At 40.5% G+C, this 17,229-nt stretch overlaps 1 protein-coding gene across 1 annotated transcript; it reads left to right on the top strand.

Moving 5' to 3' along the window:
- The first annotated feature begins 2,548 nt into the window (after window positions 1-2,548).
- On the top strand, window positions 2,549-17,009 carry LOC103181823 (protein mono-ADP-ribosyltransferase PARP12). The gene is made up of 12 exons (XM_007898536.2): window positions 2,549-2,897; window positions 4,595-4,730; window positions 7,179-7,449; window positions 8,305-8,406; window positions 9,198-9,321; window positions 9,574-9,742; window positions 12,099-12,213; window positions 12,860-12,956; window positions 13,524-13,620; window positions 14,784-14,914; window positions 15,580-15,731; window positions 16,598-17,009. Exons 1-12 carry the CDS (start codon window positions 2,554-2,556, stop codon window positions 16,861-16,863), a joined length of 2,004 nt encoding a protein of 667 aa, XP_007896727.2. The 5' UTR covers window positions 2,549-2,553; the 3' UTR covers window positions 16,864-17,009.
- Window positions 17,010-17,229: the final 220 nt, after the last annotated feature.

The following is a 17,229-nucleotide window of genomic DNA, read 5'->3' as shown; positions in this document are numbered from 1 at the left end:
TACACAAGCCGATACTGGACTAGGTGTTGTTGCATATGGGTCCCAAACCAACACTGCTGTTGTAAACTTTGTTTTCTTAAAAAGTTGCATCCCACAAGCAAACATTTTATTTGTTTCTGTATGTAGAATGGGTGGTTGCTGTTGGTTGGTTGGTTTGTAGATGGATGTAAAACGTTATAGGAAATGTTTCCATATGATTCATTCTTTTTAATTCTTTGCTTCATATTACAGCGCATGGTTATCCAAGTGTAGTATCAGTGCATGGGACCAGTTACAGTCAATCATAATATTCCATCAGTTCTGAAATTGCCTTGCAACTTTAAACACAACCGAGCATGTTAATTTAAACCCAAATCATGAGATGCTAAACTCATCATTCTTATATGTGGAAAACTTCAAGATGGAATTTATTTTTATATAGTTCCTAGAGCTCAGTTTTGCTTCAAAATTCCTCTTCCAAAGTTGGTTGTCAGTAAACAGAACAAAAAAGCCATGACAACATTCTAACTGATGCATTTGAGCTGGTTTTCTTGACATCAACCAGCAAAAAAGCCTATAATGCCCCCCAAACTATTCGAGCAGGGCTGAGAGCTAGGCCACTCTCAGTTTTATTACCGTTACAACTTCACTACTTGCATCTCCTAAGCGTAAAAGCCCCTGTTGACAGTTGTCTGAAGCTGATAGGATCTGTAACTCCTACAATTCCAAGGAGTTACTGCTTTTATTCTTTAAATTTGCTGTTTGCAGTAATATGTATAATCTTTGAGATGGTACACAACGGATGAATGATTAGATGAGTCATTGCTGACTTCTGACAGCCAAACATACAGGATACGTTGAAAGATTTGTCCAGGTAGAAGTCCAAGGCTGAAGGAAGTGAATTAGCGAGACGAAATGCTGAATTTCAGAATTCTAGTTGCGAGAATGCCATGAGATTACCATCATGTAATTTCACCCTGTGGAATTACTAACTGTTTAGGTAGAAGTTAAATTAAAATTGTTCTCTAACAATATCAGTGGGCATTCTTTAGAAGAAATTAAGTGCAATAGTGGGTGTTTAGAGGCACACATTCAATAACAAGATGTACTGAATGACCTTGTTTCTTTATCCCTACCTAACCCTTGAGAGTCTATTCCATTCCATAGTCCAGACATTTCTAGTTTCTCACGAATAAGCCTTTATTGATCACATATTGGGACTAGTTCCAATTCCTAAGGTGTTCTCTGCCCAATGAGTCACACCAGTGTTATGTAATATTTCATCATGTTTGTTTTAAGATGGTATGGCTGTCAATAAGGGGGAAGGCATACTGTTCCTTGATCACTAGCGCACCATGGTATGTCAGAAAAGGAGGCTTTTAGCAGGACCACATTTTGTTCTATGTTTATTTACTGGTTTGAAAGATTGAATGTTTTGAAGACTACACTTAAAAGTTCTTTTTTCATGTTATTCTGGAACCCCCCCAAAAAAATTCTATTGAATGCACAATGAAGAATATTTCAAAGAAGTGTCATATGAGGCACCCGTACAAAGCTTTTGTGTAAATTGATGCCTATGAAGGGGTTAAGAGAATATGGTGGAGAGAGAGAAATGTTTGGATATTTAATTAGATAAAACTAGCCATTTCCAACTACCAAAGGGATACAAGGCCTTCATTTTAAAGAATAAAAGTATATATGAAGGGTGTAAATTTTCTCTGCCTGTTTTCTGTGGATAATTTTGTACTCTGTAAATCTGAATAGATGTGCCTAATATATTTTCCAATTAAAATTTATCTGCAGCCCACCTTGTGTTTTATCATTTCTTTTGAGCTAGGCTTTTTATATTTCTTGAGCTTACTGTGCATTAAGTCCTGTAGCTCAGTGGTTAGAGCACTCGCCTGCAAGCGAGACACCTGGGTTCAATTCCCGGCAGGGCGAAACCTTGGGCAAGTTTCCTTACTCCACACGCCTAATAATAATACCGCCAAAACAAAAAAACAATAATGAATTGGTTATTTTCAATCCACGACTGTTTGTGGGACACCGCTGTGCGCAATTGGCTGCTGCGTTTCACCCACAAATATACAGTCAATTCGCTTTGGAACATATTCTGCGAAGCGCTTTGAGACGTCGAGAAGACATGAAAAGCGCTATATCAAATGCAAGGATTAATTAATTAAAAAATTAATACAGATCGCACTTGAAGACTACTCTTTGACCATGCTTATGGTCACCCCCTTTCTCCCCAGCTTGGTGTAAGACTACACCATTGTTGAACACTCCCAAGATGCTACCCCACATGAAGGGAGCCATGTAAATGCAAGTTGGTGTTGCCACTTAGATAAAAGAACTGGCGAATGGCATCCCAACTTTAAAGGAGGCAAATGAAAAGAAAACACACTTGATTCAGCCTGTCTTGTGTATACATGCCTGTTGCTCCTAGCAACCAGATAAGTCACACCTCCTTGTCTGTCATCCAATACAGAAAAGTTTGTTTCAGTTTCCTTTCCTGAGATATATTATAAGGAAGAGGTAGTTGTATGGGATTAACACTGAGTTTCCCAGCCAGATATGACTGCATCAAAGATCACTCAGAGGAGCATCAAGATTCTTTGCTCTCACTATGGATCTTTGCAATATGAAAAGCTCCAGAGAGAACTCCAACATGATTTATCCCTCACTGATGTGGTTCTAAATCAGATGTTAAGTAACACACAGTTCTTCACTGTAGTTCAAGGAACAGGAAGCAAGCCATCAGGGTCTAATCTGACCTTGGACAGTTGCATCATTGCTACCACATCGATCAAGCTATGCAAGGGCTACACCAACAAGAGCTGTCAGAACTATCAGAACTGTCAGCACCTTCATCTCTGCAGATTCTTTATTCTTGGCATGTGCAAATACTCCAAAGGAAGGTATGTAAATGCTTATGGAGGCCCCTGTTGTTGTTGATAAAGGTTACTTATACAACAGCTTGCATTTATATAGTGCCCCTCATGGAGGGTGGTGTCCCAGAGTGCTTGACAGTGTCGGAGCACGAGTTGGGTGGGGGGGTTAGGTGACTGTAGGCACGGTCGAGGAGAAAGGTGTTCAGGTATGACCTGAAGACGGGGAAGGACGGGGCAAGGTGGAGGGAATAGAGGAAGAGTGTTCCAGAGTTTCGGGCCTTAGTGGCTGAAAGCGCAGCCGCCAATGGTGGAACGGAGGGCACAAGGGACATGCAGAAGGCCGGAACCAGTCGAGCGATGCAGCGGGTTGTGGGTTCGGGGGTAAGCAGGCCGGAGAGGTAGGGAACTGCCAGGGCATGAAGGGATTTGAAAGCGAGTGTGAGGAACTTCAAATCAATCCATTCGGTGATCGGGAACAGTGGGGCTTGGCTAGAACTGGTGTGACGGGTACAGAGTTTAGTACAGGTGAATATGTGGACGGCAAAGTTTTGGATCAGCTGAAACCTGTGCATGGTGGAGCTGGGGAGACTGGCAAAGAGGGCATTTGAAAAGTCGAGTCAGGAGATGACGAACGCATGGCTGCATCTGGGATATGCGTACAGTTAGAGGCAGGAAATGTAGAGGTAGAGGAAGGCGGTCTTAGTTAGGGCCCGGATGTGGGATGATAGCTATCAGTCAAACCTGATGCCTAAGTTGCATACCTGTTCGGTAATTTTGAGGGATAGGTTGGGGAGGCTAAGGACGTCAGAGCCGCAGGATAGAAGACGACAGGAGCCAATTAGTATGGCTTCCATCTTGTCAGCATTTAGTAATCCAAGGGAAGAGGGTTAGGGTTAACGTTTATAGTCAGAAAATTGTGTCAGCAATGTGTGTTATGTAGATAGGGAGAACAATCTGGTAATTGTTGAATAGTTAATGTGGTTCTAACCAAACAGAGGTGCAGTATTGGTTGAGGGCAGGATAGAGCCAAATAATTTCTCAATGCATTTAGTGTGGGGTATAGGTGAGTTTCTGATGCGCCAGGCAGTGAAATTGTGTTTGAATGCAGAATTAACTTTGGGAATGCTGTGGAACTTTAACTTGCAGCACTAAAAATGTTTTTACTTTCATAACTGATATTCCACACCCCAGTTATTTGAAACATCCATTAACTGCCCATAGGGTGGCCTCCACTTCACCAGTATTCCAGTACTCACTCAGTGATTCATCCATTCCTCAGGCCACACATCTATTGTTGTGAGCTACTGTATGCTTAAGGAGAGCTGCGATGAGCTTTGAATTTCCATGTGTCCTGGACATCAATGGCAGTTGATGCTGAGGCTATATTGGAATCTGAAACAATAAAACACAGAGACCTGCAAAACAATTATTAGTATTTTAAAGATGGATTAGCAGGTTTAGAGCAGTATACCTACCTTTAATCTTTATTGATAACCTTCACAATCTTCAACAGTGCCCTGCTCACCATTAGGGAAACAAAAAGGGGCATTTTTTTATTCCATTATGATGTATCCGCAGAATAGAAGAACTCTGCTATAAAATTTCGTCTAACTTCACAGGAAATGGCCTAATAATGATGTTCTAATGATGAACTGTACAGAAGTGATGTAACAATTCTTTGTGAATTCCCCTGTCCTGGAGCATCTCTCTCTCTTCCCTTTCAGGAAAACTTGCAAGAATTCCCACAATATCAATGATTTTCACAACATGAGCATCCTGTCCGCTCACGGACTTCAGAAGCTGTCGGAGAAGGAACTACGCGTGCTTCTGCTTCAGAACGACCTGGCTTTGCTTCCTGAGGTGCAAGTCCCAGCACTCTGGCACACTTCCCACTGACTGTACATAACTGTGTTCACCAAACACATTGTTGCAGACATGTTAGAATTATTCACCGGATACACACTGAACATATAAATGTTGCTTAAAGTTTTATGGGGAGATTTGTAAAACGGATTCATACTGATACAATCAGCAAAGACTAGAAAAACATTAATTATAAAAGATTTTCAAGATTAATTTCCTCTGTTCATGGAAGTATAAAGTACATTTAAAGTCTGAATTTTTTTTTCTCAATTTCTACTTTCACCTTTATATGCTGAGAGTACCCAGCAACCCTCCAGTGCCACCTTCAAGTATCCACTCTTTATGCATAAGCTTAGTGAGTGTGTGTGGGGTATTTGACCATGGAGGGCATCACAGCTGATCCTGTTCTGGCCCTTTCCTGACTTTTCTATAGATACTACTTTCAGCAGAGCATCACTGGATTTTGATCGGGATCAGGAATACTGGCTAAATTGTCCCTCCCTAGCCTGCGCTTGCTTATTTGTAGCATTCTTATCAATTAACAAGTTTTAACGCATCAGAACGCAGTGTTGGCAAGCTATGCTGGAATGGAAAGGCCATCAAAGCCAGGTCAAATTCCTTAAACAACTTCCATACATGTGCACTCGCCAAATGGGGTGGGTGGGGGTTGGGTGTGTCACTGGATAGCAACTGGGAACCTGGCTAATTTTCCTTTTTAGAAACACTGTAGGAGCTTACTGCCACCTGCAGTTCACATTGCCAAACTCAATACAGATCATTTGAACCTACTGTTGAGTACAGGCGAGCACCACACAGATGTCCTAGGATTAGACTAAATAATTATCAGATAACTTAAGCCTGCCAGAGAGGTCACTAACTTTAATGAAGGCCAGTGCATTTCACTGCATTCACTTTCAAGATTTTAAAGGGATTTACAAGTATTTCTTAAAATAATTAAAATTGAATAGCTTAGTGGGTAATTGCAATGCTTGATGTGCAACTAAGCAATCACAGACCACGAGAGTCCTAAGTTCAGACCCTTGTGTGTGCTGAGTTAGCTGATCCCAACTGGTCTTCTGGAACTGACATTGTTTGAATTACCTACCTTCACCCAAGCTATAGAAGAGTGTGACTAGACCAGACTGATATTTTTGCCTCCTTCGAACCGTATATTTTATCTCAAATACTTAGATAGTTTAAGAGTTTAAAATTAAACATCCTTTGACTTGCAAATATTCTGCAGAAAGAGGTGAACAAATAACACTGAGTTTTCAGTTACACTGAGCATGTTAGTGTTTGTGAATGCAAATATTTATTGGGACATGTTGAGTATTTCACCAGTTTAATATCAGATGAGCCTAATCTAAGATACTTTGGACTCAACTAATCCGAGAATCTTTGGACTCAAAAGGTGAATTATTTTGTGCAATAAAAATATTTGCACTGTCTGTGATTATACTCTGCATGTTTATCACTGAAAAATCAAGTATGGCACATGTTAGACAGAGATTAATTGTCTTATGAAAACACACAGTGACACCACTTTACATTATAATCCTGTGAAGCACTTTGAGATGATTCGATGACGTGATAAGGCTATGTCAAATATAAGTATTATTATTGGAGTGGTGGGATTGGCAGTGTAGTGGAATCTTTACTCTCCATCTAGCTTGTTATTTATCTGACCTGGGATGTCTGATGCTGAGACAGCAGCTTTAAAAAGTGTTTCATTTACTTTCATTGTTAAATAATGACACTTGAGACAAAATAATCATGCTCTCTCTGGAATTTGCTCAACCCAGAGACAAAAGAAACAGAGGGGAGACAAGGAGAAAATGTTTTGCCCAGAGAATTTCTTATTTATTACGGTCTGGAATGCATGGCCTGAAAGGGTGGTGAAAGCAGATTTGAAAGTAGCTTTCAAAGGGTACTTAAAAAGAAAAGTTTGCAGGGCTATGGGGCAAGAGAGGGGGAGTAGTTGGTAGTTTGTAGCTCTTTCAAAGAGCCGTCACCGGCATGATGGGCCGAATAGCTTTCTGTGCTGTAATATTCTATGATTCTAACTGCTTTGCCTTTATGCCCTCTCTCCCTGCCATTAAAACCCACTTTAAAATGTGTCTCTTTAACCATGCTTTTGGTCAATACCCTCAAATGCTTTGCTCCTTTCCTACCTACTCAATGATCCCCATTGTTGTTCTGAAGCAATTTGAGTCATTCATCCGATGCAAATGGTGTGATATAAGTGTAACCTGCTGAAACCCAGATAGTTTTATTTATTTTTTTCCTGCTTGGGTTTACATTTTACACAAAATGCACATTCACAACAATTTACAGTAAATTTACAGTAAAGCGCTTTGAGACATCCTTCTGATGTGAAAGGCACTGTATCAAAGGTAAGGATCATAATTATTATTATTTAGTGTTGACCTCATGTCTCTTTTTCAGGTTTGCCTGTATTACAACAGAGGCAGCAATCATGGTCAGTTTGGCAGTTGTACCCACAAAGAGACTTGCAATAAGCTCCACATTTGTTCCTACTTCATCTTAGGGAGCTGTAAATTTGGGGATGGTTGCATTCGCTCCCATAGCTTTACAGACAACACCACCAAGCTTCTGCTCGAGAGGCTCTGTCTGGATGAAGAACTGATCAAAAACCTGCTGACAATATATCAGAATGGAAACCATATCAAAAGTCCACCCTCCACTGGTGATGAAGGTGAGATTCCAATGTTTGTATCTGATTGTCTCATTTTCCACCTCTGCTCTAAATACGATGACTTCAGTAGGGTTACAGTTCTGTAGAAACTAGCAGCTCACTTGTAGATTGCCCAATTGACCATTTCCTGACTATTTAACAGTGGGAGGTATTATCACAGTTGAGCTCAATTTTACTGTCCACCAAGTGGCATTTTCCACCTGGGTAATTGGAAAATAATCAGGAGGGGGCAATCCTAGCTCATTTGCTCACATATTTACATAAATCTCCCAAATCTACCTGATCTCCAAAAATTATCTGCAAAAGTTTTTTTTGACCTTTGTTAATATTTCCTTTAATCAATTTTGCTATGGCATCTTCAATGCCCCACCATGCATTGGAGAATTAGAACCATTGTGCCCCATGAAGTATTTCATCACTTGAATCGAGATGTAGCGATGTCTATCTCTATAATCTCATAGGAACATAAAAAGGTGCAGGATTGGAGCAGGCTATGGTGGTCCATCTGGCTATAATATAAATGAATAACTTCTACACTATATCTTTCAAACCCCTCAGTTGATTTCATCACCAAATCCTATTCTTGTTCAAATATTTATCCAAATCCTTTTAGGAATTAATTGATGAAGTTTCAATTGCTTGTTCTGCATATCTACTATGCCAAGCAATTTCTTTTCTTTCAAAACTTGCCACGGTCCTATCACATTAATTGCAACAGAAACTATGTACACCACTTCCTGTTCTTTTCCCTCCACAAACACAAATAGCTGTGAATTCTGTGGCCCAAGTGCCCTTTCAACAGGACTTTTGTAGCAATTCCATTGAATCATAGTTTGCTGTGTATTTTTTCCCCAGAGAAGGGCGCTGCATGTCAGCAGGCATCCACGAGCTCCAGGGGCAATGCGGACTCAGAAGAGATCTGTCTGTACTTCCTCAGAAAAAACTGCAGCTACAAGGGTTTGTGCAAAAACTTCTGTTTAAACCATTGTTGATAGTTCCATTGTTATATTTTAAAGATGGCAATCTTTTTATACGAACAAAATAATAAACAGTCGTGGTCTACTACACTGATTTGTTTTCATTCATAACAACATGTGCACAACTGGTGCTTCTTTTATCTGTGGTTGCACCTCAAAGTGGCTGTTGAGATGAAGCAATTCACCCCAGAGCTGCCTTGGTGCTGGAGATTGAAAGGATCCCTCCAGGCCAGTATTTCATTCTGCTTGCACAAATCTCTTTCTCGTTCCGGCCAGCAATGCAAATTTTGCTTCAATTTTCTCCATGGACCTTCCTCAAACATGACTTGGGAGATAACTGCGGTTACTTGAACTGTGTTGTTGTTGACTTTTACCTATATTGCTTCCAAGTGTGCCCCACAGTGTAAAGCAGATCAGAAACTGGTGGACCCTTAAACAAAAATGTAAGGAAAATGTTGGTAGAAATGGTCCCTCTAAGTAAAAACCCTTTGTGGCCCAAAATAATTGCTTTGATCTTTGAGTATGTTGGATCACGCATTCAAATGTATTTTGAACACTGCCTGTCAGTGCAGTGAAATTAAGTGCTATAAATTATAGTCTGAGAACAATGTTTCCTATGCATGAAATCAGATTACTTCTGTGCAAGTATGAGCAAAATGTTGACCTTGTTAATTCATAAATTGAATAACAGAATTGATCTTTGACAGAGAAATGAAGCGTTTCAGAATGTGATTTTAAATAAATGCTCTCTTCTGTTTTTATTTTGTACAGACAAGTGCATCCGGATTCACTGGCATTTGCCATACAAGTGGCAGATCTACAACAAAACATGGACCAACCTCGCAAACATGGAGCAGATTGAAATGGCTTTCTGTGACCCAGACAATTCCATCAGGTACTTCCTGACCAAATGAACAAAAGACAGCAGATTATCACAAGTGTATATTTTTCAGGTTCCAGGACCTTAGCTTTCTAGTGACTTTTGAAGTATTATGTTTTAGAGTTAAAATGTCCTGATAAGTTGTCATATATGTATATATACTTTGCATTAAATAACCTGTTTGCATTGTCTATGATTCTCAGCATTTTAAAGACGTGGATCACATCTTTTAATTTCAAGGATAATTACAACTTTTATTATTTACAGCTTTGAGCCTTCATCCATTAACTTTGAGACAATGATGTGCGGCTCTAACCCGGTAAGACGTCTCTCCACGGCCTCCTCGGTCACTAAACCTCCATATTTTATCATGACCACAGAATGGTTATGGTACAAGAAAGAAAAGTTGGGCACCTGGACTGAGTATGGATGCCAAGTAAGTTTTTTGTTCCTTTTTCTCACTGGGGTCTCGCTCGCTTCTGGATAATTTCAGGAATTCAAGGTGCTTAGTTGAGAGCCTAGTGAGAGGGAGTTGTGCTTGATAGAACTAGTTACCCTGGAAATGGAAAGGGGAAGTGTTAGAGAACAGAGAGAAGATAAGACTGAGAGAATGGAGGGAGATGTGGCATAGATAAAGTAAGAGAAGGTGTCAGTCAGCCTCATCCTGACGTGAAAGGTGCTATACAAATGTAATTTTGTATTGCATTGGGTAGCACTCTCATCTCTGAGGCAGAAGGTTGTGGATTTAAGCCTTTTATTGGGACTTTGAGCTAGGCTGATGCTCCAGTGCAGTGCTGTTATTATTATAGAGCCAAGGGGGCAGAGAGGAAGAGGCACTACAGACTGATGGTACATTCATTCTCTTGTCTGCACTGTGTTTTCAGCCTTTCTGCCCCCATTCTCTGGAACTCCATCCCAGAGTCCCTTTGTCTCACTCCCTTACTTAACTTATTTAAGGTCCACCTCAAGATCTACCTTGAATGTACATCACCTTCACTTCTTCTCCACAAACAGCTTCTCCTCTAGCCCCCCGCACAGCCTTGTGCGGCGTTCCTTGGGGCTCTGTCCTTAGTCCCTTCCCTTCAATATCTATATGCTCCCTCTTGGTGACATCATCCGCAGACATGGGATCAACTTTCAGGTGGAGTCCTGTAGCTCAGTGGTTAGAGCACTCGCTTTGCAAGTGAGAGACCTGAGTTCAATTCCAGGCAGAGGGCGAAACCTTGGGCAAGTTTCCTTACTCCACACACCTAATAATAATCCCTCCAAAACCAAAAACAATAATAAATTGGTCATTTTCAATCTACGACTGTTTGTGGGACATTGCTGTGCGCAATTGGCTGCCGCATGTGCCCACAAATATACAGTCAATTCACTTTACAGTGTGTTCTGTGAAGCGCTTTGGGACGTCCTCCTGACGTGGAAAGCGCTATATCAAATGCAAGGATTATTATTATTATTATTATTATTATTATTATTATGTATGCGGATGACACCCAACTGTATCTCTCTACCACCACCCTTGACTCCAGGGCCATTGTTGTGCTGGCAGAATGCCTGTCAGATATCAAGTCCTGGATGAGAACTAACTTTCTACAGCTGAACTTCCATAAGACCGAGACTCTCCTAATTGGCTCCCGTCAGCGCCTCAGCACCTCAGGCACCAACAACATCACATCCAAGGATGCACACTCCACCTTACTAAGCCAGTCCGGAACCTTGACTTCTTGTTTGATTCTCATTTACAATTTATGTAGTGGCCTCTACCCCACTTCTGTGCCATGACCCCCTCTACCTTCCCCCACCTCCGCAATATTGCCCAGCTCCGCAACTGTCTCACTTCACAGGCTGCCGAGACCCTCATATACACATTTATAACATCCAGGCTCGACTGCACAAACTCTTTGCTTGTCGGCCTCCCCAGATCTTCCCTCCATAGGTTGCAGATCATCCAGAACTCTGCAGTCCGTGTCCTCTCCTGCACTAGACTCCGCGGCCCTCTCAACGCCATCCTCGCCCGACTCCACTGGCTTCCCATCACACAAAGGATACAGTTCAAGATCCTGGTCCTCACTTTCAAAACCGTCCATAACCTTGCTCTCCCCTACCTCTGCGAGCTCCTAACCCGCTACCAACCTGCCCACTCCCTCCGCTCAGCGGGCTTACGCCCTCCACCTTGTTTGCCCCACCATTGGCAGGCAGGCTTTCAGCCACTCTGCCCCCACCCTCTGGAACTCCATTCTGCAGTCCCTCCACTTCGCTCCCTCCCTTGCCTCTTTCAAGACTCATCTCAAGACCCTCCTCTTCGACTGTGCCTTTGGTAACCTTCTTTCACCCCTGCCCTGATCCGGACCCCCAGTTTGGGTCCGAAACACTGATTGTCCAGCGCTTTGGGATGTCCTCCTGACATAAAAGGTGCTATACAAAGGTAATATTGTTGTTGTTGACGGTGCTTTTGGTCACCTTTCCCCACCCCTCCACTCCTGCCCCCAGCTTGGATACCCAACTAGTACTTCTGTTTGATCAGCTGGGTGTCTGAATCATGCAGAAACCCACCATCATGCTTAAGAGTATCCAAACTAAACTGAGAGCTCCATGCACCCCAGCTACACATGTAGCATGTGTAGCTGGCTTCTAGAGAGGCAGAGAGAAAACAATTTTGGGGAATGTTGTATGACTAAGACACACAATGGGTGTTTGCTAGCTGCAAATTCCTTTCAGTCTGAGCTGAAGATCAGTTTCATGGAGAGAAGTTCAAACTCTGAGTCTGTACCTCTCTCTCTCTCTGACAGGATGACCACGCTCTGCCTGTAACATCTGCAGACCTGGAGAATGTCTATTTGGCCAATAAGGATGAAGAAATGCCTATTGTCATAGGAGAATTCAGCGACTTCCTGAGCTTTAAAGGTACATTCACTCCATCCAAAGCACTTCTTTCTCCAGCGACCTTGGTTACTATAACCATGTTTTACAGATTAACCAAATTATGGAACTATGATTGTGATGTAAACACTCCCTCTTTTGTTAAACCAATTTTATTTTGTGTTGTAATATACTGGGTCCAGGTTTTTGGTTGGATGGTAAAGGCATTATAATATATGCACAAAATTGGGTATTTTTTTAATAACTTATTGTGTATATCATTTTCATACATTGCACTGTCAATACATGTTCAATGAGGCTGTTTGATAATGCAAAGAGTAAGAGCATAAATTCTGGATAATTCATGATTTTTAGTGCTAATGTGGCACACAAATTGCTTGGGAATGATGTAAGGTGTGTTGCATAACCACCCATAATGTATGAATACAGTAATGTATTATGTGTGATTGGTCAGCTGCTTAATCTGAGACCTCAAATCTTACCCTTAGTGGTGTAGTAGGAAGCATTTAGACTATTTTTCTATCCAATGACACTAGAAAACGTGTGAAGCTTGTTTCAAAGTTTACGATTTTGGGGTTCAGCTTTAGGATCTTCAAAGGCATTGGCTGAACAATTCCTTTTTGTTGTCAGTTGAGTACTTTTCAAAGTGTTGCTTTCATCCTTCTTTTAGAAATGTGCCAGAAAAATGTGTTACAAGGTACATCGAATGAAGTGCGGAGGAGACCAAGATTTATCACTGAGGAGGATGTAGAAAAAAAGATCCAGGGGTATGGAAACCTTTGTAGCTTCTGAGACAAGTGTTAATATACATGAACTTTGAAGTGATTCAGCTTCTAACTGATTATTGTTGTGTGAATGTATCAGCCTATTATGCTGAGTGTTTGGGAGCGGGAGATTATCCTCTCAGTTACCCAATGTCACCATCGGCTCAGGTTCTCATCATTTGTGATAAGGCCTTTGAGACACGGTCCCGACGTGAAAGCCACTGCATAAATGTAAATTATATTGTATAAATACCGAAGCCCTGTTTGGACATGGTTTCCTTCCAGGCACGTTGAAGTGGAGTTACTGGGGGTTGGAACAGGATTCAAGTTGTGTATATCAGTTGCGAATCTTGTTTCAAATCCTGTGTTTTTGATCTCTTGATCTCTGTGCTGCACCTGACCTGGGAGGGTTGAATGCTGACAAAGTGAAGAAACATTATTATTCCTTAGATGCGATGTATTTTATATTATAAGTAAATAAATCTTACAAATGCATGGGATAATTGTCATCTCATATAAATAAAGAGCATGAAAGTTGATTTAAATATTTAACAGCCCATGCTTTTGCAGCAAATCACAGTCTGCACAAGTAGAAGCCAGTGCCTGTGAACCAAAAAACATTCCTGAAAACTGGGACAAATCAACTTTGTCAGACATGGGATATCAGGTATGAACTTTGATTTGACTGACAATCGATGTTCGTGACTGTATTAGAATTTGAGTCCCATGAGCTTTAAAAAGTCATGTTTAAAAAGTCATGTTACCCCAATGTTTGTTTTTCCTACAGTGCACTGACCAACAACTAAAAGTGGGAAATGTGGGCGAATGATGATAATTGTATTTAGAAGTACTTTATTATATTCAGTAGAAGTATTTAACATTTTTTGGGGAGCCACTTTTTAGAACAGTTCCTTAAAATCCATTGACTTTCTAGTCCTCGGACATTCATAGACCCAGGTATTGACTACAATAGTCATGTACAATAGTCGATGGTACAGTTACTGGTATCAGATTTTGGTGCACTCGAATCATCTGCAACAGAAAATAAAAATCCATTGCAAGAAAAACACAAGGGGTAACAAGACTTTGTAAATACATTGATTTCATATGTTTGCATGCTGACCACTTACAAAATCAGATGACACACAGTTCAGTGAGGCGTGACGTCAAGGTTTATGAACAGTCAAAGGACGTAGTATTAAAAAACAAGAGCTAAGTTATAGAAAGGTGGTGAAGAAATTCAAGCCTTATTTTTGACCTTGAAGTCCTGACATGCTCAAAGGAAATTTGTGTTCTTTCTTTTACCTTTTAGACAAGTGTTCATCTGCTGTGTTACTTCCCATCTTTCCATTCCCGACTCAATCCTAGTCTCAGTGATACAGTGCTGGTAGTTTATTTCAATCTTCACTCATAATATATATCCCAGGTCTTCCACGATGGATCATAATCTAATCTGATAGTATAATTATATTGAGTGCCGTTGTCCTTTGCACAAACACTGTATGAATTAATGGGGACAGAGTAAGTGAATCTACCCCACAGGCTCATGGTGACAGCTCCTTGGAGATTCAGATTTTGTGTATGTATATATCTCAAATGGTTCAGCCACACATGAATGAGCTGGTGTATGTACGCATTGGGTCTGACTCTTCACATATTGACACATTGAAACCGAGAAGAGCCTGGATTTGGAGCTTACCCTGCAAGCACTAGAATACAACACAGCACAAGTACCAATCAAAATATTTATTCAGCAAAAACAATATGTAGTAAGTATTTAAGCTAAGTAGATATTTCCTAATGTTCTGCATTTATTTTATATTCCTGTAGCGAGTTGCACTCTCTACATTCTCCAAGGAATATGAAGAAATACAGTCTCTTTTCCAGCAGACCATGCCAACCGGCGCAATCCAGAAAATTGACCGGAACCAAAACCTTGGACTTTGGGAAATATTCCAGTGGTTAGTAAACATTGTCAAATGTGCTTATCAATAGTTTTAGTCTTTTGTTTTGTAAAAATGTTCTAGACTCCCCGATGCTGAAATGTCTGCAGTAAACAAACGTTCCATTTCACAAAAGTAGCAATGCTCATTGAGTTAATCAACAACAATAGAAAAAAATAGAATAACAGAAAAAAGCAAACATAGCTTTGGGCCTCAATCCTGAACAGATAAACTCTATAGATCGCAACTGTACTTTACAATTTCACACACCATAAAGGTTATTTAAACTATTTTTATTTTTTTCGAATAAACCCTATGACATATAATAAGCGGGTTCAATAATCTGCTCTCTGCTTGTGCCAGTTACTTTGCTGTGGGTAAAAGTGGGGCACAAGGTTCACTTGCATTTTTTAAGATACATTATTCGACCTTGTGATAGGATGTTTATGTTGTAGCATGTTTCCAACACCAGGTGGCCACATTGCATTTTCCAAATTAGTTTCATGGGGTCTTAATTTGGCTGTCTTTTTAATCAAATACCAATGCACAAGATGTGTTCTGGGAACATGGTGAGAGGTGAAGCTACTTGAACACCTGAACTTCTTAACAGTGACCTCTCAGTCCTTTTTAAGCTGCTCAGTTCAAGTGCACTAACTGCTTTTTGCATATCTCTGTGCCCTTAGGCAGAAAGAAAGGATGAAGAAGAGGGACAATGGAAAGCCTGTAGATGAGAGATTCCTTTTCTGTAGCACAGACCCAATGTTTGTTGATGCAATCTGCAACCAGAACTTTGAGTGGGGAAGCTGTGCACAGGTTGGGACTTTATACGGAAACGGTGCGTACTGAAATTTTCTTTATATTTCTAACAAACTTTTCCAAAAACATTCACTTCTGTCGTTTATGAAATCATTGTTTCAACATCATCCTTACAGCTGCTTAATATTGCTGCTTACATCAGAGAATACACAGTAGATTTCCAATACGGTAGAGAAAGGGGATTGGAAATTCTACGGACATATATAACACAAGATTGTGCTTTTATTGCATGAAACTGAAAAGCTAATAGTCCATTTCACCTCTAAGACCAAGAATAATAATAATAAGAATGGTAGGAAAAAGGATGAGATGAATCAAAATTTAGTGGTTTATTGGTGCCAAGATGCAGCATAAAACCCAGTAGACTGCAGGAGCAAGAAAGCACTTGGGCAGTAGGTATGACCCATCTATAGAGCCCAATGACTGGGTTTGCAAAACAGAGATGCAGGGATGCATGACTCATCTGCAAACTTGGTGTCAGGGAACACGTTATCAAAACACAATTCCCAGAAGAGTAAACAGATGTGATTGAGATCTTTGTGGGGTAGACGCGATGAGGGTAAAAAGCTTTTGCTTAAAATATTGATTTAAATGAGAATGAGGTCAAACTTGCAGATTTTGCACAGAATTTGAAATATTGAATTCTGCTGGAAACCAAATGTGTATCATTCTGACCTGTGAGGAATCCTCTCTGACACAATCTCCTTCTGGTCATGTTGCAGCAGAATTTCTGCAAGTCGGCATGACTCACATCTTTATTACTGGCAGGATTTCCGATTTGTGAATACCTCATTTTAAACCTTCAGGAGAAGAAATGAAGAATGCTCCAGAGATTGCGTCTTGTCGGGATGTAACAAGAAATCAATCTGTTTGTTTTGTCTGCAGGGAGGTACTTTGCCAGGGATGCTTTGGATTCCAAAATGGACTTGTATTCAGATTTCACTGCAGACACTAGGTTCATGTTCTTGGCACGCGTATTGGTCGGAGAATTCACTCAAGGACGCCCAGGTTATCACCAACCACCACGCAAAGATGGCAGAAACACCAATCTATATGATAGCTGCGTTGATTTCCCCTCTGACCCAACTATTTTTGTTATATTCGAGAAGTGTCAGATATACCCAGAATACATTATAGAATATATTGACTAATACAAATACACAAACTCATTCCCTATATGTAGAAATCATAAGGTAACTTTCATTTGTTAGACAACGATATTTTTATAAGGTGTGATAGGGGCAGATTCTATACATTTCGCCCACGAATATACGGTCAATTCACTTTACAGTCTATTCTGTGAAGCGCTTTGAGATGTTGAGAAGACGTGAAAAATGCTATATCAAATGCAAGGATTATTATTATTATATATTTCAAAGTTAGATATTTGGTGAGCATACGTAAAATCCTTACTTTCTTATTGCCCATTTAAATATTTCATTTTATGCTGGTGAATGTGAAGAAGAACAATGCTTGAGAATGAAATAATTTTATGCTGTGGCAGCCATTGCCAGGAT

Source organism: Callorhinchus milii, unplaced genomic scaffold (assembly GCF_018977255.1).
Source record: "Callorhinchus milii isolate IMCB2004 unplaced genomic scaffold, IMCB_Cmil_1.0 Scaffold5, whole genome shotgun sequence".
In the NCBI taxonomy this organism is placed as follows: Eukaryota; Metazoa; Chordata; class Chondrichthyes; order Chimaeriformes; family Callorhinchidae; genus Callorhinchus; species Callorhinchus milii.
This window is presented reverse-complemented; position numbering and strand designations above follow the sequence as displayed.

Excerpts from the sequence above, each read along its gene's own strand:
- LOC103181823 (XM_007898536.2), top strand. The coding sequence starts at position 2,554 with ATGACTGCATCAAAGATCACTCAGAGGAGCATCAAGATTCTTTGCTCT. Across the intron at positions 8,407-9,197 it reads AAAAAACTGCAGCTACAAGG|ACAAGTGCATCCGGATTCAC; the intron begins GTTTGTGCAAAA and ends TATTTTGTACAG. Across the intron at positions 12,214-12,859 it reads CGACTTCCTGAGCTTTAAAG|AAATGTGCCAGAAAAATGTG; the intron begins GTACATTCACTC and ends TCCTTCTTTTAG.